Here is a 24,752-nt window from a genome sequence, read left to right on the forward strand (position 1 = left end):
TCGGATACTAACTCCGTGGCAAATCATTCCTCTTAAAGTAAAATTTGAAAAAAATATTTGATATGGCGTATGAACTGATGTATGCGTATGTGAGTAGACAGATGTAGTTGGTACCTGATGGACTCGTTTGCAAGACATGATTTCGATGAGAAAGTTATCAAAAAAACGTATATCATAGATAGATAGATTTTGATAACTTCCTCATTTAACTCAATTTTAAATATCCAGTTTAAAAGTTAATGTTTCGTCAAAAATAAATAAATAAATCAAGAAGAGACACTTACCTGAACTTCCGACTTTTTCTTAAAGTAAAATGTTCTGATGCTGTCTGATTGAGTAAAAGCTATAGACTGACTCGTTTGTAAGGCTTACAAAGACAAAATCTTAAAAATCAGAATCTTCAGATGAACTACAACCAAGAAACTCTGTGCAAATGAGTTTTGTATGACGCCACAATAACTGAATACGTCACCTCAGTGTAAAAAATTCTATTCGAAGACACCAGGGAAAACCCTGAGAAAATAAATTAGTAAAACAATTGATTAAAATCCTGTTTATGCTATTTTGTTATAATTCATGCATGTGTATGTGTTAATTAATAAATTACATCGCAGCAATATAGAGACAATTTAGGGTCATAAACTTGATTTTAATGGCAAGTACTAACATTTCATCAGTCAATACAAAACAGCTATCAAAAAGATGCTATAAAAATCTTGTTCTGTCACAGCAACAGAATATTACATCACCTTGGCCCTCAAGAAATGCTTCATCTGACCCTTATAACAAACATCTTCATCTCAAGTTAATGTATAGAAAATATCTTAAGAAATAAATATAATCCCATCTAATCTGAATTATGCCCACACATTGAAGTTAATCAGTCATAAACCCTTTGTGAAACAAGAGGTACACAGGTCGACATCCTTTTGAAAACAGCCATCAGCGACACAATACAAGGTGTAGATTGTAATTAAGACTTGAAATGGAAAGGTTTGGGGCTGATATAATCATTCGACCGCATGCTATAAAGCGACAGATTGTATTAATCTCTGAGCTACATTATGGCTGTGTGACACTCAATGCAAAAGCTAGTCTAATAACATTGATGCATTTGAAATATTCTCAGATGATATGTCGAAAGCGATGAATCTAGTGTAAGCAGCACCTCTAGTGTGATGGTGAAGCTGTACGTGGGACAATGGAGGCTGTCAAAAATTGCTAAATTAATTTAAATATGTATGACTAATTGTCGTCATCATCACCCTGACAGCACAAATGATTTTCTCATTGCACAAAAACATATGTAAATATTACTATATAATCTGCCTGTGTCCTGGGCCTTCATGACAGACGCATGTTTTTGGTAGAGGAAAGGGCAACTCTCTCTCAAAAACGTCCCTTGACCAGTCACTACATGAAAGCAGGATGAATGCATTGGCTGCAAATATGCACACACATACACAAATACACAGATTTAGTATTGGCACATGATGAAATGCACAGAGTCTGTGACATAATGATAAAGGCCACCGGCCATGCCTTCCACACACACACACATGCAAACATGTTCAAATCATAGATCATTGATTTCCCTGATGTTTCTGTATCGAAAAATGTTAAACTGTGTTTTACTGGTCCATTCTCCCTCATTTAAACACTGTTTTTGGGGGTTTGGTCATAGGAGCCATGTGCTAAGGATGTCCTGAAGACTTCAAGCCACTTACACTTTAAGGATGAATAAAAAAAAAATGCACAGGACTGACAACCATTGATCCGCATTGAAAAAAAAAGACAAAGAAAAACATTCAAATAAAGTCTGATCCACATAAAGTGGCGTGAGAAATTCTTGTACACCTCTTTAATACCCAAAACCGATTGCTTTTCAATTGTAGACAATTGAGAAGAATCTATTGCAACTACCATGATATCAGAGAGACAGGAGCTTCACGCGTAGTACCATCTCACTCTGTACAGATCACTATAGTACCAACTATGCAAGATAAGACCATCTTAACCAGGGGAGGGCTTGTGATCCCCCTGTGAGGAGCTCAGATGGTACAGTCCAGGCTTAGCTGAAACATTTCCCATAGCACAGCCTGCATTTTCTGATCTGAGATCAGTGACAGGGAGCAAAAGCCCTGCGTTCTGTGAAGGGGACCGTGGTCGCAGCTGATCCCGCAGTCAGGGGCTGCTCTCAGGGTCTTTCTGCAGAGAGCTGCAGGTCTCCTGGTTTTTACCGGTCAACGATGCTGCCTCAGTGTTCATCTCGGTGGCAGTCTCGCTTTGCTCCAGCACCAGGTGGATGGTAGTGCTTTCCATCTCACCCTCAGCAAACTCTTCCTTTGCTAAACGGAACTTAATATTTAACTTCTCAGGTTTTTCTAAAAGGAAAGAAAAAAAAAATATCAAAGAAACTCAAAATTGGAGTCCATCTCAAAAATTGGCTTGCATATTTAATCTATAAATTGTACAAATGTAAAAGACAAATACTCATGTTATTTAGCAAATGGTTTGTTAAAAATATATATTACAAATAAAAATTAGTTAAAAAACATTTAAAAAAAATAAAGATTACCAATAAAACCAGTTACTTTGTTAATTAAATGTCCAAGATATATACTCATTTAGGCACATTTTTTTTTGTAAATAATGATCTACAATAAATTCAACTAAATTAATAAATAAATATATTTACTAGAATTTAGAAACAAAATAAAAAATCTTAAAAAGCAATAAAATCTTACTTAAAAAGCAATAAAAATAAGCAATAAAATAAATAAAATGCCAACAAAAAAATATATAAAATCAAATAAAGTCACTTACAAACAGTTTATTTGCCGTCTCTTTGCTGACCAATGACTGTCTGCACTATTTGCTGAAGTCAACAAACTAAGAGTACAGAAGTAATCTATATATTCAGTAGTTTTGGTCAAGTCAAATACCTTTTCCTATTTGTTTCTCTTTGGGCAGCAGGAGGACATCCACATTGTGATGTTCTTGCAGAGCGGCAGTGAGTGTAGCTCCCTCTTTACTGAAGAGGAACACCAGGGGAACTGTGATGTCATCTGTAGGTTCTCCATCTCCAACCATCTGGAACAGTGGAGTCTCAGCACTGCTGCTGCCCTCTCTGTGATCTATGAGAACATTCAAAAAAGAAGAGTCCAGATTCTAAGACAGTGCGGAGAAATCATGTGCCTTGTCTGCAAGTAATGTTACACTAGATCTCACCAATGAAGATGACTCCGGTGGCTCCTGCTTCCTGTAGACGCCGAGCTTTGGCAGCAAACATGCAGTCTCCCCTCAATGCCAGGGCTATGTGTCCCTGCAGCTCTACTGCGTTTTCAATCGGGCCACATGCTGTATAGGGAACACTCTTCACAATACTGCCTTTCACCTTAGAGAAAGACACAGAAGAGACAATAATTAATTGTGGTAAATGTATGGCATACCCGCAGTGAGCTCAAGAAGTTTTCATACAGTTGCTCACCCCATGCTCTTGTTTGGTAAGATCCTTTCCAAACTTTGCTGGACCAGCCATAAGGGCTGTTCGACCCAAAAACGGAGGGGAAATGAGCTGCACAATTAGTGCCACTACTTCCTCATGCTCAGGTGTTTGGCTCACCTCAGCAACTAGCTTTAACTTGTACACACCCTTCTGAGAGTCCTATGGAAAAAGAGACAGATAGATGAATGAACTGACATATGAAAGAAGAGATAAATCACAGATATTCAACAGGTGGTCCCAGTGTTGTTATTTTTAACTAAAACTTAAAACTATTATTTTTAATTGAATACAGCTGAAGTAAAAATCAAAACTAAACATTCGATGAAAAACAAAAATTAGAATCTTAAAAAGTTTGTTGAAACATTAAAATTACTAAAACAAAAATAATTTAAAGCCAATTAGAAATATATAAAAAAGCAAAGCAATGCAGGTTTTAGTTGAATTAATACAATTATAACACTACATCCAAAATAAATTAAAAGGTAAATATAAATATGAAAAAGCAAATAGCAAACTTACTAGAACAAACTAAAATGAAAAGGTTACACTGGTTTCCTATTATGTTGTAATTATACAATTAAGTATTGTGTAAATTAATAACATGTACCTGTATGGTTAGGGTTGGGATTAGGGTTTGGTTAAGGGTTAGTTACATGTAATTATACATTAAAATACCATTATTACTATAATAATAATAATAATAGGTGCATGCAATGTCAGGGTTTCTGCAGGATTTTTAAGCTCAAATGTAAGACTTTTTAAGACCTTTTTTAAGACCTGCACAAATAAAATTAATACCATATTAGCGGGGTAGGGCAACGTCTTTAGTAACATATTAGTAACAAAGACACTGTAAAATAAAGTGTTAATCTGGAAATATAAAAATAAAAGCTAATTTAAAATATTGGTAATTACAACAACAGTATATAAATAATAGTAAAATAACACTGGTTGGTCCAATGAAAGGAATCGTTCTCGCCGAATCACCTGAGACACGAAGCCTTGGCTGGCGGAGACCAGCTCAGTAAGTGGTGTCAGAGAGATGCCCATGCTTTTTAGAAACTCAATTGGCTCCAGGCCTGTGTCATGAAGAGGCAGTTCAATCCCCCTGTGTTGGAAAAAAAGAGGAGCTAGGCTTTTTTCTCTTATACATGCTGCTCTATGATAAAACTGTAACATGTGACCCACCTGACAGGTGAGGACTGCTGGGTTCTTCCCAAACCAGTGAGGTATTTATTGCTGTCCCTGATAGTCTTGGCAAAGGTGGGGTTGTTAGGGAACAGGGTTTGAGCACTAGGGCACGAGTATGAAAATAAATCGTCTTTATGAGCTTGAGGTTCCTGAAAGATATACAATGATGATGTAACTTTTGAAACACTTTCATTCCCAAATGTTTTATGTAATATTCCAATTTTGGATAGAAACATTGTTATTGTAGAGAATTACAGACAAAAAATAAAGCCAAAAGTTGTAGAGATGATCACATTGTGGGGATTTAAATCTTTAAAACCAAAGTCTGAGAAACATTCAGTCATAGAAACAGAGTTCTTGTGGATCCGAAAGGTCCCATACTAGACATAACATCATTTTAAAGTCCCGATTGAGAATAAGGTGAGCTCTTACCGTGTTGTTGGTATGACAGGAGGGTTGGGTCGTAGACAGAGATACTGGGAGCAAATGAGCCTCAGTAGTGAAAATATAATCATCAATGTCTATAGGCAACTGGGTCTTCTCTGAGAAGAGCAGGTAGAGGTACTTAAACATCTCAGCCAGGAAGAAGGAATCCATCCTTAAAATGAACAAACATAAAAATAATTTTTACTACTGCTGCCTTTCAAAATTAATCTAGATATACAATGATACAAACAATATGGAAGAATTACTAAAAGGACTCTCACCTGTCCTCATGCATTCCTGTCCTCACATCCTGTACGGCGGCGAAGCCACAGGGCACCCGAGCATGAGTGTTCAGCTTCTCCACTATAGACTGGCCTACTTTCAAGTAGTAAGGATCACCTGTGGCCTAGAAATGAGGCGGAAAATGTTATTTAAAAACAATGAAGACAGACAAAATAACTAGTTTGACAAGTCAACTGTGACCTTAAGCATTGTTTACACTGTGCTGCTGGTTGCTAGTAGGCGTTCATATTCTGCTGTATCAGGTGGTATACCTACTTTGTAAAGGAAATATGTGCTTTCGGCAAACTCTGGTCTCAACGGGTGCTGGCCCCAGTGAACTCTGAACTCGGTGGTAAAGGCCTGTTAGATAACATAATTTGTAGTCAAAGACATATGGAGGATTAGTATTGAAAATACTGTAATATTAGGCAGTGATCTCTGTAGATTGAGGATGTTTAGGTTTAATGTGACAAATGTAGTCACCCATTAATTACCTCAGGGAGGAAATTGTGCTGTTTAGTCACTTGGTACAGCATCTCGTGCGTCTCAATAGCAGGTTTCAAGTCTCCTCTCAGCACCTGAAAGATATTTTGGTATATTTAATTAATTATTTTTCATACTTCAAATTTAACATTTCACTTTAAAAACAGCTACTTGTGCCTTTTTCTTTAAAGTGAGTTAAATCTAAACTTGAATCCAAATTTAACTTTGTCCTGCCAGCCAATGGCTTCATACTTCATACTACAAAACAAAACGAAACAAATCAACACAACACAACATTTGAGGTAAAAGTTGTTAAAGGACATTTGACAATCAATGAGCTTCTTTTTTTTAGTTTTTGTATATTTGAATACATCATAGAAGAACCAAAAAGGTAACTACTATTCTTGTTATACGATTCATATACCATTAATATACCATTCAGTTTCAACAATGCTGTTAGTAGCCAACTGGCCAATAAAGTCAATTCTTACTCAATAAACGTTCATTTTGGACCCTGACTTCAACTTAAACTGATCTAAATTCAAAACTATCTCTATCTTTTGTGGCAACATGGAATAGAGGGGATGAAGAGGTAAACCTGTAGTCCAGGGAAGAAGGCGAGCAAGGAATCCATCCAGCTTCGCACATTTACGGTGGGGTTGTGCATGTGCACGTTGAGCAGCAGAGGAGGTTGGCTGATGTACTTCATAATGGCACTATAGTGCTGTTACAATAGACAAAGACAAAGTCACACGTGCAGATAATAGATGTAAAACAAGCTTTGTTTGAGTAATAGAGGCGTGATTATTTATGGAGAATAAAGAGCCCTTACTGTGTTGAATCTGTCAAGGTACACCTTGTCTCCAAGAAGAATATAAGCTTTCATCAAGTATTCATAATAAGAGTCAATTCCAGCGCCAACACCACTATCTGTAATGAGAAACAGAGAAGGTACTGATGTGAATATCATCTCTGTAAGAGGCAAAGTGGGATTAGATGTGGTAAAATAGCTGTGTGGGACATTTTTTACTGTGTAAATGAAATGACAACAACTAGAAGCACCAGTGCAAAGCCTCACCTCTGCGAACCCAGTCTCCATTGTGGATGTTGATCACAGTGCCGACAAGGTCACTTCCTCTTTGCCTCTTCTCCCAGAGGACGTCCATAGCTTTCCTAGCGTGTTCCTACATAGGATGCAGGTTGAACAACTTAGCACACGGTTCTCACTGTCTGAGTCTTCAAGGGGTCATATGATGCGATTTCAAGTTTTATTTTCTCTTTGCAGTGTTACAAGCTGTTCGTGAATAGATAAGATACCTAAAGTTGCAAAGACAAAAGTCTCAAACCCAAAGAGATATTCTTTATAATATTTAAGACTCGTCCATGCCCTCCTAAAACGCCTCGTTCAAACACGCTCCCACATGTCTACGTCACGATGTGGGAAGATTTGCATAACGCCACCCAAATGTTCATGCAAAAAAGGCGGCGTAACTTTATTGCTGCTGCCACCGCCATGTTGTGAAGATGCTGTGTGTTTCGTTGCGAAAGCGAAAATACTTTGTTTGGCCTTCCAAAAGAGGACACGACTAGAAATCAGTGGTTAAGCTGTATTTACAACACTGTTCCAGAACAGTTCAACCCAAATATTCAGATGTGTGCAGCACATTTTATGAGGACTGTTTCCTGATCCTGGGAGAGTAGACTACAATGCCGGCTTTGTTACGTTTTTTATATTTAAAGAGTTTTTATATTTTATATATTTAAAGCGAGTTTTTTTGGGCAGTGTAGATTAGGGCTTGTTGTTTGTCATTTCTCCGATCACAAATGCAGATATGGTTTTATGTTTACGCGGCGTGATGCAACGCAACACGTAAAAGACAGTATAAGTCATTATAATTCGTAATTATGTCCCCACTGGATGCAACGAATGCCTCTTTTATAATGGGTTTTCATGTTTTTGAATCATCGCTCCGGCCTGACAGGGCACAACACAGTATGGTGAGGGGCGTAACATTTCCGTCACACGCTTGAGGTATTCGGCCAATCACAACGCACTGGATAGCTGGCCAATCACAGCACACCTCGCTTTTTCTGACCGATGAGCTTTGTAAAAATCGACACGTTTCAGAAAGGCGGGGCATAGAGGAGAAACAATAATGTACAGTATGTGGAAAATAATGTGGTTTTTTTTACCTTAAACTGCATAAACTCATTTCATTACACCAAATACACAAAATAATGTTCTTTTTAGCAACATCATATGACCCCTTTAATCTGTTATTAGTAAGAAAACATGCTGGACGTTTACCTCAAATATTGGGTCCCCGGACAGTCGGCTGAGAGCTGCAAACTCCAAAATCATGGTGCCTGCGCAAGCAGTGCAAGTGTCCGACTCCGTTCCTGTACGAGAAAGGGGGTTGACGACTCCATAGAGCAAATTTACCTGAAGAGGAAAATGAAAATGCTTTAAATATGAATAAAAACTTTTACAATAAATTTTTGTCATTTTAATTAGCATAAAAAAGTTATGCTATTAGTGTCAGATATTTTGATTGTGATGTAAGCTGTGATATGCGTGAGATGCATTTCGCCTCCAAATTCAAGGATATTTTGCCAATTTTCAACCAGCTTTGTATTGATACAATGTCAGTAGTATATATATAAATGAACATTGTGTACTCTTGCCTGCTACAGATATTTATTTATCAGCAAAACTCTGCCAGTGGACTTTTGGCAACTCCAGGGCTTTTGTTAAAACTACAAATCATGCTTCTGCATTTTTCTATTTCCAGTAATGGACAGGTGGACTGAGAGACATACAGCGCCAAAATCAAAAGTGCATTATGTGTGTTGAAGTTTTTGGCAAAATGAAAGGACACAGCCCCTTTTCTCGAGTCATGTAGCACCGATTTCAAAATATCCAAGTTTTATTAAACGCCTATCTTGCCAGAGGTGAATTGCCACTTTGTGAATAGAATAGAAGGAGAGTTTGAAATATTCTAATCAATAGTGTTGGAGTTACCCGAGGATAAGGAAGGCCACTGGTGGTGTTAAAGGCAGGCAGGAGGCGGTAGCCCAGTTCTTTAGCCATGTGTAGCAGTTCATCTCTGTACCACTGCATCCTCTCTCCACGCTGCTTTAGAACATCTGCCATGACGTGTGCACCCAACAAGCCACTGGAAGAACAGGGAGAAGTTTAATCAACAATGCATTTCATGGAGGAAGTCAATAAGAACAATGAACTTAGAGAAGAAAGCCTGAAAACCTAATTATGCCCCAAACCTGAAAACCTGCTTTAAAATCAACTGTATTCCTGATCAGTTATTTAAAAATTTACAGTTTTTTTTTAAAATAAGATAAACACATCCAAAGCTAGAGAAACATCATGATCCATACCCCAGCACACGGATATTGGTCTCAAAGACAGAGACGACTATGTCATTATCAAATCTGACGTCTTGCACTGTCTTCTTCACAGCCTCCTCAAATTCATCCAGTTTGTTTAACAACTACTCAAAACACACAAAACAACAGTTTAGAGGCATCTACTATTATGTCCTTTGTATTGATCTGAATAAGCTTGCATAACACGTCTGGCTGCTTAAACATTGTTAGTGTTTTTGATCAAGTTTATACTTAGATTTTATTTCAAAGATTTAACTCACCACAAGAGTATCTAAAGTGTCTATTAATGTTAAAGAGAACCTGTAAAGAGAGAAAGAGAGGTTGCCTTTAATAACCCAAAGAATCAATCAACACAGAAATCTTTATTGAAATGCTGATCCAAGACTTTTCAGATGTCCCATCAATGTTTATATCAATCTTTGAAACTAAATATAGCAAACTGACTAGTCATATTTCCAGAATCTAACTAACATGTCATTACAAGGGTCATGTGCAGCAAAGGTTTTAATAAAAATTGTAAATGTATCACTTCATACAGAATCATTATGAGCTTGACTCACTTTCCCAAAGAATCATCAATGTCCCCTCGATTGGGTTCCAGCCCTCTCACCCTTCCTCTACAGCTGAGGGGCATCAACTCATCTGCTGGGTAGGCATAGTCCTGAAAGAGGATAGGAGAAAAGATGCCTCTCAAATGATAACAGATTAATAACAGACACATTCATTCTCACAATTCCACAAAGTGCAATTACTATGGTACAACAGTTACTTTGAATGTTAGTTATTTAGGTCCAATAAATGCAAATGATTCAGAAACACTATGTTTTGATTAGTGAACTAATTCAAAACTATTTCTGAAACACAGGTATTTACTCACCATGTAACTGTTATAGGCATGATCAAACATCTCTAGAATTTGGTCCCTACAAAAAATAAAAAAATAAAAAAATAAAAAGGAGTGTGCAGCAGTTACTGTTTCATATCGCACAGGGAAAAAGTAATGGAAATATCCATGTATACTCAATTCAACTCTGTTAGTAACTGTTGCAGAAGTCACAACTTCAACAAGTCACCAACAATAAAATGCCTTTTATTAAACACCTTCCACATCAGAAAAAAAAAATCATACATTATCTCGCTGCTGTTATGCGTGATGTGTTTATGGATGTATGTGCATATATAGTTCAAAATTTTGGGGTAATTTTTCCCCACAATTTGACATTTATAATGTTACAAAAATTTATATTTCAAATAAATGCTGTTCTTTGGAACTTTCTAATTATAAAAGAATTCTGAAAAACAAAATGTATCACAAAAATATTAAGCAGCACAATTGTTATCAACATTGATAATAAGAAGAAATAAATAATGATAAGAAATGTTTCTTGAGCAGCAAATCAGCATATTAGAATGATTTCTGAAGGATCATGTGACACTGAAGACTGGAGTAATGGCTGCTGAAAATTCAGCTTTGACATCACAGGAATAAATTACATTTTAAAATACATTGAAATAGAAAACAGTCACTTGATGTTGTAATATTTTACAATATCGATGTTTCACTGTATTTTTGAGCAAATAAATGCAGCCTTAAAGAAACTCGTTTCAAAAACATAAAAAAAAAGAAAAAGAAAAAAGATCCTATAGACCCCAAACTACATAAATGTAGATATATGTATATGGTGAACCCAAAGACCAAATGTCTGCTACTGTATGTCCACACCCTGATGCTATGAAAAGGTATTACATCTTGGTTAAAGACGGACCACACCTCAGCGTTTTAAAACAGGAATTAGCATGACAGCACACTGAATCATTAGACTGAATCAGTTAAATTGAGTAATCCTTTCCATCAACATCTTTGTGTGCTGAAGCAATCTTCTCCCAGAACAAACAGTACAAGACACAGCCACTGAAACAATGAGGTCATGTATAGAATTACAATCCAAGAACACATAATCTGTGTACTAATAAATCAGTGTCAGACAAAACCAAAATAACATGGAATTAAAGTACTTGGTTAATGTTTACCATTACATAAAGCATTACAGCCTGTCATCATCCTCTAGGCATCTGTAAGTCACAGTTTGAGTATAAGGCAACAGAAATGTTTGTCTAGTGGTCTGGAATCAAAGTCACCAAACTTAATATGCAATCTTAAATGTACACAATAGTAAACGTCTTGTTTGACAACACCAGTTAACATAATCATACGAGCTACCATCAATCATCAAAATAAGCATGTAAAATCACAAGTCATTCAAGAACATGTAAGTGTCCACTGCAGTTAAACTCACCTGATTTTGGACTTTTCCTCTGCAGTCATTGCCTGTCCATCTTGACCAGTGACTCCAATCAAAAGGCAAGAAAAGATCACAGCTGCCAGAGCCATGACAAACCCACCACATCTATGCTTTTCTCTCCTGATCCAGTTTCCCCCCATTTAAAGAGGTATGTTTTTCGACAACCTGTTCTTTTAGCCCCCTTAAAATATAACTAACCCTTTATGTAACGTTACAGTAACAACAGGCCTGTCAATATTTAATCACTTCTTATCTTGTCCTATGCAGTTCGTTGACATTAGTTGATTTAATTTTCCTACCTTAATGGTCGTATTTAACAATCTCCAGAAAAACTGAAAACAAGTGAATATGTACTTGGGATAAAAGCGCCAGACAATTTCTTTATTTACAACACTGCCTGTAACGTTACTTGTCGAGCTAACGACGGCTAACTAGCAAACTTGCCCACGAATGTATTTCCCAGCACTACTTTTGATCTCGTTAGTCCCTCTTGAAATTTCTGGACATATATCCTGTCGAACTGACTGCGTCCAGCTCTTGATAATCTCCATCCCATCTAGATTTAGCCCCTCATTTCTCGGACGGAGTTTGTTTTAGCCGACTGATCAGCCTCATCCGGGCGCGAGCTGATGATATCATCACCAAGAGCCGTCGGGCACAGCACTCATTAAAGCCGTATTTATTTATTGCTTTATTTATTTAGTATTGTTGTATTATACCAAAATTGTATTTAAAAATAAAAAATAAAAATTGTAAAAAAAAAGAAAAAAGAATTGTATTTTTGCTTTGGATTATTTACCTTGTATGTATTTTTTTTTTTTTATCGTTTAATGCAAATATGCAAACCCGTTGTATTTGTGAACTCCGTCTTCTTGCCCGTTAAATTGCATTTATAAAGTAATTCAGATTGGTATGTAGTTCTAATCGAATTTTTGTTCATTTCCGCATCGCAGCGAGAGGACTTCAACTCCCAGGATCCTTTTCGGCGCATATAAATAAAGCTTTTTTGTTTGGGCTGAGCGCTTCTCAGCTGTTGTGCTGTAAGGGCACATTAAAATGTGGCGAATTTGGCTGCTGAGGTGCAGGTGGTAATGAAAGTTGTATTTTTTGCCGTAAGGGTCGTGTTGTCTGTGTTAAATTTCCCCGAACTCATCTTTAGAGGACTGCACGCGGCTTCATCATGAATGTAAGTTGGTCTCTGTCTACATGTAACGTTATGCAAGTTCATTGATTTCACGCATGTAAATTATAGTTAGTTTAGCAGTGCACCTCAAAATAACGCATGGACTTGTTTAGTTAATAGCCTTTTTAGTTTCATTGTTGTATTTTAATGCTGTCATTTACATATAAATAAATAAATGCATCTGTAATCCAAGACCGTGTTGGTGGGTAAAAAAAAAAGATAAAATTGTTTGTGGCATGTCCATGTAGTAAGAAACAGCAACAATTGTATCTTTTTTTATTATTTCATTTTAATACACCAAGGTCGTGTTATATTAATAGTTGCTTAAAAGGATAGTCTTTCAAAACATGGAAATTACATTTATCCCCATGTTGGTCCAAACCTCGATATTTGAGACTAACAGCCTTATTGAGCATTTATTTTTATTCCATTAAATAAAAGGGAAGGTGACTGGTTGTTATTCTATCATATCTCTTTTTGTGTTGCATGGATAAAAGTAGTACATTTAGCAAAATTGTCAAAATGATTCTTTTGACCTATTTTTCCACTTAAGTTGACCAGGCCACAGCATTTCACAGAGCAAATAAAAGATGTATTCATGTGAGAGCTTGCATAGCTGCTCCGAGATAACACTGGGAAGTTCTTGATAGGGCACAAATGTATCGAAAGCCACTTATCTCCATTTGGCCAATGCAAAACTATCTCCAGAACAGAAGATATGCGGCACAGGACAAAATGTGTAGAGGAATTCTCCAGCGCTTGGAATGGATTGGATGGAATTCCTAAATTTTGCTTCTGAAGACAGGACAGCAGATTTACTCATGATTATAGCAAGTCGTGGAATGTTGTTGATCTGGAGCATAACCTTGTATACTTTTCTTCGATCTGTAGTTCCTGCAGCACACTTGTTAGTACAAGTTTTAATGTGTCAGTCTTCAAGGTGCTGTTTCCCGTAATGTGACTGTCACGAGTAAATGGCAAGGCTTCCTCTACCACCCTTTTATGACGTTTTTTACATTAACACCTGCAGAAGTACTGACCACAAAGTCAGCTATCATTCCATTCTGATTCCTATCTAGCTTTGAGATATTGTGTCTTCTGACAGCAGTTGACATACTATGGTTATTTAAGCAAGTCAAGCAAAAAGCAAAGCTTGATGGCATTGAATTCTTGCGATGTGGATAATCGTAGTTAAATCAGACGTCCAGGATTGAACATCATAGACTGGTAGGATTGTATTACCGGTTTTGTCAAGGTAATGGAAGTGTCATTAACTTCTGTTTATAGACTCTTCCCACGGGATAGGTTAACAGTCAACCCTCAATGGAAACATGTCACTAATTACAAGCCTGCTTATTATGTTCTTGTGTTCTGTCATTTGCAGATGCACTTTGAAGGATCCAGCAACGTCACGCTGTTGTTTGATTTCTGGGATGTACGTGGGCCTGCAGGTACATGGGTTTTTACAAACAAGATTGAACATAATCATACAATATGCATACAAATGCAGAATGACAGTTTATGTCCCACCAGACCATCTTGCTTTCTTTTATCAGTTAGATGCAAAAGTTGCTTTCTTTTACATGTTACTTCACATTAAACGGAGAGTTCTCGCACAAATTACAATGATCATTTACTCCAGTGTTATCTTAGTATTATTTATTTGAATTTTATTTAAAGTTTTAGTCATTTTGTTTATTTTAATTTTTTTCTATTTAGCTGTATTTTTTAGTTATTTTATTACTTTTATTACTTTAGCACTTGACTTCATGCATACTGCCAAATCACAATACAACACCACTCTTGCTCTTTTGATATTGTTTAAACATCAGATTCACAATCTAAACACTGAATTGTATTTTCGAGATGAACCTTGACTGGTGGTGTGGCACAGTGGATAATGATCTGGGGTAGAAGACAAAAAATTGCAGATTCAGAGCTTGCAAGGGGTTACGGCTTTATGAGCTTGAAATATACCAGATATTTGTTTTAGAAATGCCGCACCTTTATAGACAAAATATTGTATAGTGTAAAATGTAAATGTTCTGTTCTGTGTGTGTATTCAGTCATACTGTGGGAATCCCATAAACAATGTTCCGTTCATTGAGGGGAGTCAAAAAGATAATGATAATATTATATGTATATTGGGGTTAGTAAGATTTTTTTAAATGTTTCTGAAAGTCTCTTATGCTCACTAAGGCTGCATTTGTTTGATAAAAAAAATAAAATAGTAATATTGTGAAATATTATTACAATTTAAAATAATTATTTAAATTTTTTTTTTGTGTAAACCGTGAAACTGACAAATTTTGTAACATAAATGTTTTTACTGTTACTTTTGTGTCAAACTTTTGTAATGAGTCTTTGCTTAATATAAGTATCAATTTAAATTTGTAAAAATTAATTGAATGCTATATATATATAACAATTGGATTAAATAATTGGCTTTTATTTTCATTTAAATGTAAAATATTTTATTAGAACGTTATTTACTGAACATTATTTACTACCTTTAACCACTAATTTGAGCTATATAAACCTGAAGGGTTTACATCTAAACATTTTATATTAACATTTTGATCCTCCAAACCTGCATTAAACGAAAATGAAAACCATTTAAAAAAAGTTACTTGAAATGAATGTTAATTGAAACAAAATTAAATATAAAAAATAGTGGCAAAGGCAACATTTCTCAATTTTATTTAGTAAAACTAAAGAAATAAAAGTTGATAAAAAAAACTATATATACACATAAAAAAACTAAATACAAAAACACTAACTAAAATGAAAATGGACAATATAAAAATAAAAACAAATTCAAAATATTACTAAACTATAATGGTATCACAAATGATACAAAAACAACCCCGTTCCAAACTATGACTTTATTTCTTCTGCGTAACATAAAAAACAGAATTGATGGTTGCTCTTTTTACTTGCTTTTGCTTTTCAAGTTGCAAATGGGTGCAAAAGCACAATAAAATAAGTTTACACAAGCTTTATTTTATGCTATGCCAGTACTGTTCTAAATCTCAAAACTAATCCGCATGGATGTGTGTGCTTTACTCACAGCACTTGACTTCATGCATACTGCCAAATCACAATACAACACCACTCTTGCTCTTTTGATATTGTTTAAACATCAGATTCACAATCTAAACACTGAATTGTATTTTCGAGATGAACCTTGACTGGTGGTGTGGCACAGTGGATAATGATCTGGGGTAGAAGACAAAAAATTGCAGATTCAGAGCTTGCAAGGGGTTACGGCTTTATGAGCTTGAAATATACCAGATATTTGTTTTAGAAATGCCGCACCTTTATAGACAAAATATTGTATAGTGTAAAATGTAAATGTTCTGTTCTGTGTGTGTATTCAGTCATACTGTGGGAATCCCATAAACAACAGGTTCCTGATTTGGTTTGTTCCGTTGGTTTCCGTTCATTGAGGGGAGTCAAAAAGATAATGATAATATTATATGTATATTGGGGTTAGTAAGATTTTTTTAAATGTTTCTGAAAGTCTCTTATGCTCACTAAGGCTGCATTTGTTTGATAAAAAAAATAAAATAGTAATATTGTGAAATATTATTACAATTTAAAATAATTATTTTAATATTTTTTTGGTGTAAACCGTGAAACTGACAAATTTTGTAACATAAATGTTTTTACTGTTACTTTTGTGTCAAACTTTTGTAATGAGTCTTTGCTTAATATAAGTATCAATTTAAATTTGTAAAAATTAATTGAATGCTATATATATATAACAATTGGATTAAATAATTGGCTTTTATTTTCATTTAAATGTAAAATATTTTATTAGAACGTTATTTACTGAACATTATTTACTACCTTTAACCACTAATTTGAGCTATATAAACCTGAAGGGTTTACATCTAAACATTTTATATTAACATTTTGATCCTCGGACCCTAGAGAAAACCCCAGAGTTAAAAGCGTTTTACTTTCATTTTAAAAGTTGGATAAGCAATTTAAAGTGTGAAAAGCCTATATGTCTTCTTGATTTCTCTGTCTACAGGAATGGTGCTGTCGGTCTTTGTAGTTCTACTGCTCACCGTGATCTACGAGCTTCTGAAAGTGTGGAAGATCACTATTGGAAAACAGAAGCAATCCTTCATTACACATCCATCCGCTCCGGTGTCATTCTCACCGGAAGCATCCTGTTTCGCCCCCGTCATGAAGCGTCAAGAGGGAAGCTCTGCTCTGACCAACAGCCCCTCTGAGAACTCATTAGCTGCCACCGAGAATACGGCCGCTACTGCAGACACCACCGCAGCTGCTAAGAAGAGGTAATGCTCACAAGACACTAACAACACACGACCGGGAAAATGTTTTCCCAAGAACCGTTATGATCTCAATCGTATCAAAATTGGCCAGGTGGAAAGATAAACAATGAGTTGATGATTATTTATACCTCTAGCATTGTAGCTTAATGAATCTCTGCCCCCAACAATTGTCCATTTTGTCTCTTTCCATCTTCAGCTGGCTTCTACACTGCCTCCAGACCGCCATTCACATTCTGCAGGTGACGCTAGGCTACATGCTCATGCTCTGCGTCATGTCCTACAACGTGTGGATCTTCCTGGGGGTCATCATGGGATCCGTCTTGGGATACTTTCTGGCTTTTCCTCTACTGAATCACATTTGAGAAGAGATGAGAAAACAAAAACACGAGGCGGCATCTCGAAATGTTCAACCGAGTTGACTGGACTCAAAATCAAAAATGTTTCCTGTTGCTCTTGATCTAATGATGCCAGGTTTGTGTGGCCATGATCAAGAAGACATGCAAGAGATGTTGTGATATGTAGACTGAACGGGGATGATTCTCATTTTTAACGTTTCAGGTTGTATTTTAAAGATCATGCATGAAAGCTTATTTAATGGAAGTTTGGCGATAACCAATTGTAAATTTGGTTAGTGTTTTAGAGGTTCGATTGTAAACCTCATTGGGAACACAATATCTAACGTGAAGAATGGTGTGTTTAACGCATGCGATTTTACGTTTGAGGTTGTACGACGTGACTTCGTTCAAACAGTCAGCATTGTACTAAACGGAGATGTGCCTCATTGACAAGTTTTATATTTTCTACAACTACTGATGTAATTAATAAGCTAATATTCTGTTACACAAATGAATGTTTAAATTCTGTTCTCTGAGATTTGCTTTAATGTTGCTGGTGGTTTTCTGTTATTTTGGGAAAGCAGTAGTTTTAAACCTTGCGATGGGTCGTTGTAAACTTCCTACATGAGTCAAGATCAGGCGGTCTTGGGTAATGCTGGAAATTACTGCTGAATTGCAGAACAAACAATGATTTGAACTAAACTATTGGCGGAAAAGAGAAATGCAAATCATGTGGCCTTAGTTAATGTTCACCAGCAATACAGACACATGGAAACTGATTGACTAACTGAGAACAGAAATAGGAGATCTACAATCCTCACACAATCTTTTAAATGCACTATTGGTAATTGTTTTTAAGTGAAATTAGTTTCATTGCAGAATGTATTAAAGGTTTTGAGTCTACACCTTTGTCAATGGTCTTTGCGTTTTAATAAGATAAATACCAAGTTGCACCACATAAATCTGGAGTTCACATTTTTGCCAAAGGCCTTAAAACACTAATATATTTAAGAATATAATTTAATATAAAATATTTGCAGAATAGAGTGAAGATCATTTTTCATTTGTTAAAAATGTATAGACATTTGTAATAATGGTCAGAGGACAAACGCATTTGGTATGAAAAGGACTGTAGCATGTAGACCATAAAAGGGTTATAGTTATAGAAGCTTCACATTTATACTACTGTTCAAAAGTTTAGGCTTGGTAATATTAAAAAAAAAAGTTTTTGGTTATTAAAGCAGCACTATGTAACTTTTGGCGCTCTAGCAGTTAATAAACAGAACTGCACACATCCCGCGGAAGAACATTCCAACCGGAGCTACTTCTCTAAGTTTATGTCTATGGCGATTCACACAGGTATGTGTTACACCGCAGCGGTGACGACCCGACCAGGCTATAATAGTTCAAATATAAGTACTTATTATAAGTGTACCGGAGTGATTCGGAATAAGACAAAAACGCGGTTTGGAAGATGAATTCATGATGTACTCATTATATACATTTTGCAAATTTTGAACACAGAAAACTTCTCTAAGTTTATGTCTCTGGCGATTCACGCAGGTATGTGTTACTCCGCAGCGGTGACGACCCGACCAGGCTATAATAGTCCAAATATAAGTACTTAAAAGTGTATCGTAGTGATTCGGAATAAGACAAAAACGCGGTTTGGAAGATGAATTCATGATGTACTCACTCATTATATACATTTTGCAAATTTTGAACACAGAAAAAGTTACATAGTGCTGCTTTAAGCTCACCAAGGCTACATTTGATCAAAAATATATTCAATTTGTAACAAAATTTACTTTAAATTTTCATTTAATTTATTCCTATGATGGCAAAGCTGAATTTTCAGCATCATCACTCCAGTCTTCAGTGTCACAAGATCCTTCAGAAATCATTCTAATATGCTGATTTGATGAATGTATAGACATTTGTAATAATGGTCAGAGGACAAACGCATTTGGTATGAAAAGGACTGTAGCATGTAGACCATAAAAGGGTTATAGTTATAGAAGCTTCACATTTATACTACTGTTCAAAAGTTTAGGCTTGGTAATATTAAAAAAAAAAGTTTTTGGTTATTAAAGCAGCACTATGTAACTTTTGGCGCTCTAGCAGTTAATAAACAGAACTGCACACATCCCGCGGAAGAACATTCCAACCGGAGCTACTTCTCTAAGTTTATGTCTATGGCGATTCACACAGGTATGTGTTACACCGCAGCGGTGACGACCCGACCAGGCTATAATAGTCCAAATATAAGTACTTAAAAGTGTATCGTAGTGATTCGGAATAAGACAAAAACGCGGTTTGGAAGATGAATTCATGATGTACTCACTCATTATATACATTTTGCAAATTTTGAACACAGAAAAAGTTACATAGTGCTGCTTTAAGCTCACCAAGGCTACATTTGATCAAAAATATATTCAATTTGTAACAAAATTTACTTTAAATTTTCATTTAATTTATTCCTATGATGGCAAAGCTGAATTTTCAGCATCATCACTCCAGTCTTCAGTGTCACAAGATCCTTCAGAAATCATTCTAATATGCTGATTTGATGAAAGAAAAAGTTGAAAAAAAGATCTCAATATTTTTGTGGAAACCATGATACATTTTTCCATAATTATTTGAGTTGAATGTTCAAAAAAACAAAGTAAGTCTTAAATATAACTTTATCAAATTAATGTAGAAGTTCTTTAAAAAAAAAAATACTGACTCCAAACTTTTTAATGCTAGTGTACATTATATGGTAACATCTCGAATTTGCACAACATACACATTTCAAAATAATGTCATTTATTTATCCATTGCTGCCTTACAAAAGGAACAGAAGATGCAGAAAATAAACCACAACACTTAAAATAAATAACCAGTGAAATATGTGTGGAGCTACAATATGTTGCTTAGCTTCAATAAATGAGCAGAAAACATTAAAACATATGTCCAGTAATGATTAACTTTTGTGATCCTAGCAAAAAAAATAAAAATAATTCCCACAGCTACATGCCAGAGCAAACCTTTGCCCACCCGTCCTGAACGACACCTCAGAATTCCTCACATTCACACATCATGAGTTAAGCTCCCCAAAGTTTTCCTCTATGGTTTCCACAAAGTTACTGAACTAAGATGTGAGCTGACTCTGAGGATTTTTCTACACCTACTTCAATCCTTTGCCTTGAAGATCGGAGCTCTATCTGCAAATGGGTAATGACGTTTCCTTCCTCCATAACACATATGTACAGGTGGAGGATGTGAATCTGGGTCACAGCATGTCTGTGAGCACTAAACGCACATTACAGAGTGTTAATGCATTCTATAGAAATAAGCTCACTTTAAATATTTTTAAACCACAAAGAAGTGTCTACACACATTAAAAAGCAAGCTTTAATTTACTTAAATGCATTTGCAGAGTTATTGTTTAAGTGCTTAATTACGCTGCATTAATGTACAATTAGTTTTTGAATATATTCCACAATTAACAGAAGGCAAAAAAGACTAAAGTTTCAGATGGCCCCTATGAAATGGAACGGTCCAAGTTAATGACAGTTATGAAACCTCTGCCACATAATAATTAGTGTGGGAGTCATGAGTTACATAAAAAAAAAAAGGCACACAAGGTCATAAATCTGTGTATATACTGTATGAGAATATAATATATATACAAATTTCTCCTCGATAAACATCCACAAAATGTCTAAATTAACTGCAAGAACAGAAAATAAAACAAATTAAAAATAAAATAAAACAAACAACGAATTGGCTGAAATATCAACCATAAAGTGTTGAAGATGGAAAGCAAACAAAAGTGTCTCGGCAAACACATTCAGTTTATAAAATATGTTTTATATCTCACTCAAAGCAAGCATCTATCTGCTGTGGTTTCAACTTCCGATTTCTTTTCTGAAGCATCACAAGGGGCTTTGGCGTCTAAATCAATGCTAGTTTTCACTCCCTCCACCAGAGTTAACATAACCTGCTCTGTGTCCACCACCTCGTCCCCCGTGCCAGGCTGAGGCTCCACTTCTTCGACATTCTCATTGGCTGGAGACTGAAACCCACTGTCATCGTGATGAAGAGGGCTGGAGTTGGTAGAGGTTTCAGCGAATTCCCCATCAGAGTCAATGGCGCATTCGCTCAGGTGCTCGCCGGGGTCTTCCTGGATGGCGATCTCGATCTGTTGAATGGCACTTTCAATGGCGGATACGCACTGCTGCTCTTCTAAAGACTGTTCAATCTGTGTGGCATCTAATTCGCCGTCAACCTTTTTTGGTGACTCCCTTGGCACCATATCTGTTACCGTTGTGATGTTCTTCACCTCATCGCCCTCTTCCAAAGACAACATCCCATTGGTCAACTGTGAGCTGTCTTTTTCGACAACTTCCAGCACCGGGTTTATGAGGTCTCGGATCTCATTGACGGCATCAGGAGAACCTGGCTCTTTCTCGATAGGTACGTGCTGTACTGGGTTCACAGGCTTTTTGGATTCAAGATCTTGTTCTGCCTGCCCTTCGTACTCCTCTGGGATGCAGTCCACTCCTGGTATTTCCTGGCAGGACTCGTATGGCAGAGGCATCCCGTCCAGGTGGATCATGGAGACGATCTGTTTGCGTTTCCTGTTGGCCATTTCGCCACCTTGCTTCTCTCCTTTTACTCCTCCGAACTGGCCAGCCCAGTCGATGCTGTCCTCTCCCAGAAGGTGCAGGTTGAGGTCACTGTTGGTCAGGACCATGCTGTCTCTGTACAGGTTGTGCCTTCTCTGGACCGCAGCTTCCTTCACAGCTGCAAAATTAAAAGGAATGAGTGGAAAACACATTGCAACTCTATTTTTAAGTAAGGTATGGAAGGCTGTGCTATATTGTGCTGAAGGGGCTGCAGACACTCACCCATCATGATGTCCTTGCTGACTGACTGCAGGACAGCTTCCTCAAAGATGTTCTCTACTAGTATGAATCTAGAGAAGTCCTCAAAGATGAGCTCCTTGAACTTGGGCAGATCCTAGGCATCAAAGATAATTTTTTCCCCCATATAAAACGCACCACATTTCCTCATTTTACATGAAATTTTTTATATTAATCAGTTAAAACAAATTCTTAATAATTAGGCTATATCTATAAAACCTATCTATCTACAAATGAACAAAGGATCAACAAACTACTACTACTACTACTTTTATCAGCAACAAGATAATAAATTATAACAATAAATGTTCTGTTACAAATTATAATAAAAAATATAATGGTGGTGGTTGTAGTATTTATAACCAGATGACACCAGAAAATTAGTAGTAGTAGTAGCAGTAGTAATCAGATAATTTATTATTTGTATAATCATTTTATTACAAATAATAATAATAATAATAATAATAATAACACAAGATGATACCAGAAAATTATCATTATTATTATTAGTAGTAGCAGTTATCAGATAATTTATTATTTATATAATCATGTTGTTACAAATAATAATAATAATTATTATTATTATTAATTAATAATTACAACCACAACAATATTTTGTACTATTTGGTTACAAATACTACTACTACCACCACCACCACAATTATTATTATTATTAGCAATAAGATCATAAATTAAATGATAATAGATTAATAATTACAAATTATAAATTATCTAGTTACATAATTTTATATAATCTGGTCACAAATACTACTACAGTACTATCATCATCATCACCATTATTATTATTATTAGCAACAATATATATTATATATATAGATTTTTTTTTAATTAACACATTTTAATAATAAATTAATTACACAGTCATAAATAAAAATAATAAATGTGTGTTCACACATTTTTAATATCTGGGTCATTTTATCTCTTTTGGTGCCATTTTTGGCCTGAGCCCCATTAATATCTGAGAAATATTAAAAGAGTAACAGTAGGAAAAATGACCTATTAGCATAAAAACAATGAAAAAACAATAGAACAACGTCACTGAGAAAGGCTGATTCCTTGTACCAACCGGTGAACACGAAGGGGAGAGCTGTTTCAGCATGTACGGTATAATAATTTGAAGCAAAGCCTCCCTGAAGAACATCTTTCTCACTGTGCTGCTGTCATAGTCATATTTCTGCAGGTCACAAACAAACAGAATTAAAATGAAGTCTTTAAAAATGCTCTAATATATCAAGGATCCAGGAGCTGTGTAATAAAACCCATTTCAGCTTTGCAGGGCAGATTAAAGACCCAACTAATGCACTTACTTTGAGTACACGGTCCTGACAGCGCTGGATGGTCTTGCAGAGATCCTCCCCGCTGTGGCCGTCTAGACTCTGATGGACCAACTGCTCAAACGTGTGCACTGCGTTGTCCATTTGCTACATTCATCAACACAGGACTTTTAGGAAGGCGGGGTGACAGACTGTCATCAACTTTGATGGTTTATTTGTAAAATTCTATATTTCTATAGGACAAAGGCTATTTTGGAATTACATGCCACATAGTAAAATTACTCGGTATGCACATTTTCTGCATAGATGGATAGCTAGATAGCTATCAGTAGGAGTCTCAATTGCCAATATAGCTGCAATAACAGGTATTACCCCTGGGTGGCGCTCTTTAACAATAAATTGCTTTCTCTTTAATATTCTTTAGCCATTTTTCTCAATGATTCATGCTCTTGGCCTCAGTGCTTAATCAATGAGAATGCTTGTTTTTTATTTTGTTGGTAGGCACCAGAAAAATTAAGGCCATGGAATGATTAATATCAAATCAATTTCAAGTGCTAGTACCAAGTTCTGCAAGACTTCAAGAAGTTTTAGATATTCAAATGGAATATTTAAACATGAATATTTGGAAAGACACCTGTCTCATGAGGATCTGAGCTCTCTGGATGAACACAGAGGGACTGGACACGTCACATCTCTGCTGGAGGCCTTCAAGATTCAGCGCCTCCATCTTCTCATAACAATTCTGCATCTTCACCGGATGGAAGGCCAACATGGAAATCTTGTCCATATGCTAGGAATGAGTATGGAGAGAGGTTTTTGAGTTAACTATTGGTTTAAAAAGGCTCTGCTAACATTGTTAATCAAAGTCCTGCCTCACCTCTCCCAGTTTCTCCCTGCTGCTATCGTTCATTGTGTTCTTGCTGACCTCCACCAGCTCACTGAAGAGGATGTCCCTCACTTCAGAGAAGCCTCTGCTGGTGGGCTCCATGAGGGCCTCCAGGATGGAGTGGATGTAGGGCTGAACCTTGCTTCTCACAAGCTGTTCAATGCGGGGGAAAACCAATGCTTCAAGAAGAGGATTAGACAAATATTAGCACACTAGAACATCCCTTATAGGCGACCCC

At 36.2% G+C, this 24,752-nt stretch overlaps 3 protein-coding genes across 4 annotated transcripts in view; 1 reads left to right on the forward strand and 2 right to left on the reverse strand.

The window, feature by feature from the left end:
* Positions 1 to 637: 637 nt before the first annotated feature.
* LOC107736877 (ER degradation-enhancing alpha-mannosidase-like protein 3) lies at positions 638 to 12,231 on the reverse strand. Of its 2 annotated transcripts, XM_016548250.1 has the most exons (20): positions 11,593 to 12,231; positions 10,173 to 10,218; positions 9,856 to 9,956; positions 9,556 to 9,595; positions 9,287 to 9,399; positions 8,913 to 9,066; positions 8,199 to 8,333; positions 6,969 to 7,074; positions 6,723 to 6,820; positions 6,489 to 6,614; positions 5,902 to 5,985; positions 5,684 to 5,767; positions 5,407 to 5,531; positions 5,132 to 5,297; positions 4,697 to 4,848; positions 4,496 to 4,616; positions 3,491 to 3,667; positions 3,232 to 3,397; positions 2,946 to 3,137; positions 638 to 2,384 (listed from the first exon to the last, which is right to left on the reverse strand). In XM_016548250.1, exons 1-20 carry the CDS (start codon positions 11,736 to 11,738, stop codon positions 2,185 to 2,187), a joined length of 2,532 nt encoding a protein of 843 aa, XP_016403736.1. In that variant the 5' UTR covers positions 11,739 to 12,231; the 3' UTR covers positions 638 to 2,184. The 2 variants fall into 2 exon arrangements, with proteins under 2 accessions (XP_016403736.1, XP_016403737.1); XM_016548251.1 differs by lacking the exons at positions 9,287 to 9,399; positions 10,173 to 10,218; positions 11,593 to 12,231 and having other exon boundaries at positions 9,856 to 9,881.
* A 185-nt stretch (positions 12,232 to 12,416) lies between these two features.
* On the forward strand, positions 12,417 to 18,321 carry slc31a2 (solute carrier family 31 member 2). Its single transcript, XM_016548252.1, has 4 exons — positions 12,417 to 12,784; positions 14,166 to 14,232; positions 16,821 to 17,091; positions 17,285 to 18,321. The coding sequence occupies exons 1-4, from the start codon at positions 12,779 to 12,781 to the stop codon at positions 17,448 to 17,450; spliced, it is 510 nt and encodes a 169-aa protein (XP_016403738.1). The 5' UTR covers positions 12,417 to 12,778; the 3' UTR covers positions 17,451 to 18,321.
* A 1,893-nt stretch (positions 18,322 to 20,214) lies between these two features.
* Positions 20,215 to 24,752, reverse strand: part of LOC107736876 (niban-like protein 1) — a 28,547-nt gene continuing 24,009 nt past the window's right edge. Inside the window, exons 9-14 of the mRNA XM_016548248.1 lie at positions 24,506 to 24,693; positions 24,263 to 24,418; positions 23,662 to 23,775; positions 23,421 to 23,528; positions 22,319 to 22,430; positions 20,215 to 22,214 (exon numbers count right to left, since the gene is read on the reverse strand). Coding sequence (XP_016403734.1) covers positions 21,289 to 22,214; positions 22,319 to 22,430; positions 23,421 to 23,528; positions 23,662 to 23,775; positions 24,263 to 24,418; positions 24,506 to 24,693 — 1,604 coding nt within the window. The 3' untranslated portion in view covers positions 20,215 to 21,288. The remainder of the gene's footprint in view (positions 22,215 to 22,318; positions 22,431 to 23,420; positions 23,529 to 23,661; positions 23,776 to 24,262; positions 24,419 to 24,505; positions 24,694 to 24,752) is intronic.

This window comes from Sinocyclocheilus rhinocerous, unplaced genomic scaffold, assembly GCF_001515625.1.
Source record: "Sinocyclocheilus rhinocerous isolate Xijiao unplaced genomic scaffold, SAMN03320098_v1.1 scaffold192, whole genome shotgun sequence".
Taxonomy (NCBI): Eukaryota; Metazoa; Chordata; class Actinopteri; order Cypriniformes; family Cyprinidae; genus Sinocyclocheilus; species Sinocyclocheilus rhinocerous.

Excerpts from the sequence above, each read along its gene's own strand:
- LOC107736877 (XM_016548250.1), bottom strand. The coding sequence starts at position 11,738 with ATGGGGGGAAACTGGATCAGGAGAGAAAAGCATAGATGTGGTGGGTTT. Across the intron at positions 5,768-5,901 it reads AGCACAATTTCCTCCCTGAG|GCCTTTACCACCGAGTTCAG; the intron begins GTAATTAATGGG and ends GTTATCTAACAG. Across the intron at positions 3,138-3,231 it reads CACCGGAGTCATCTTCATTG|ATCACAGAGAGGGCAGCAGC; the intron begins GTGAGATCTAGT and ends ATGTTCTCATAG.
- slc31a2 (XM_016548252.1), top strand. Across the intron at positions 14,233-16,820 it reads GGATGTACGTGGGCCTGCAG|GAATGGTGCTGTCGGTCTTT; the intron begins GTACATGGGTTT and ends CTCTGTCTACAG. Across the intron at positions 17,092-17,284 it reads ACCGCAGCTGCTAAGAAGAG|CTGGCTTCTACACTGCCTCC; the intron begins GTAATGCTCACA and ends TTCCATCTTCAG.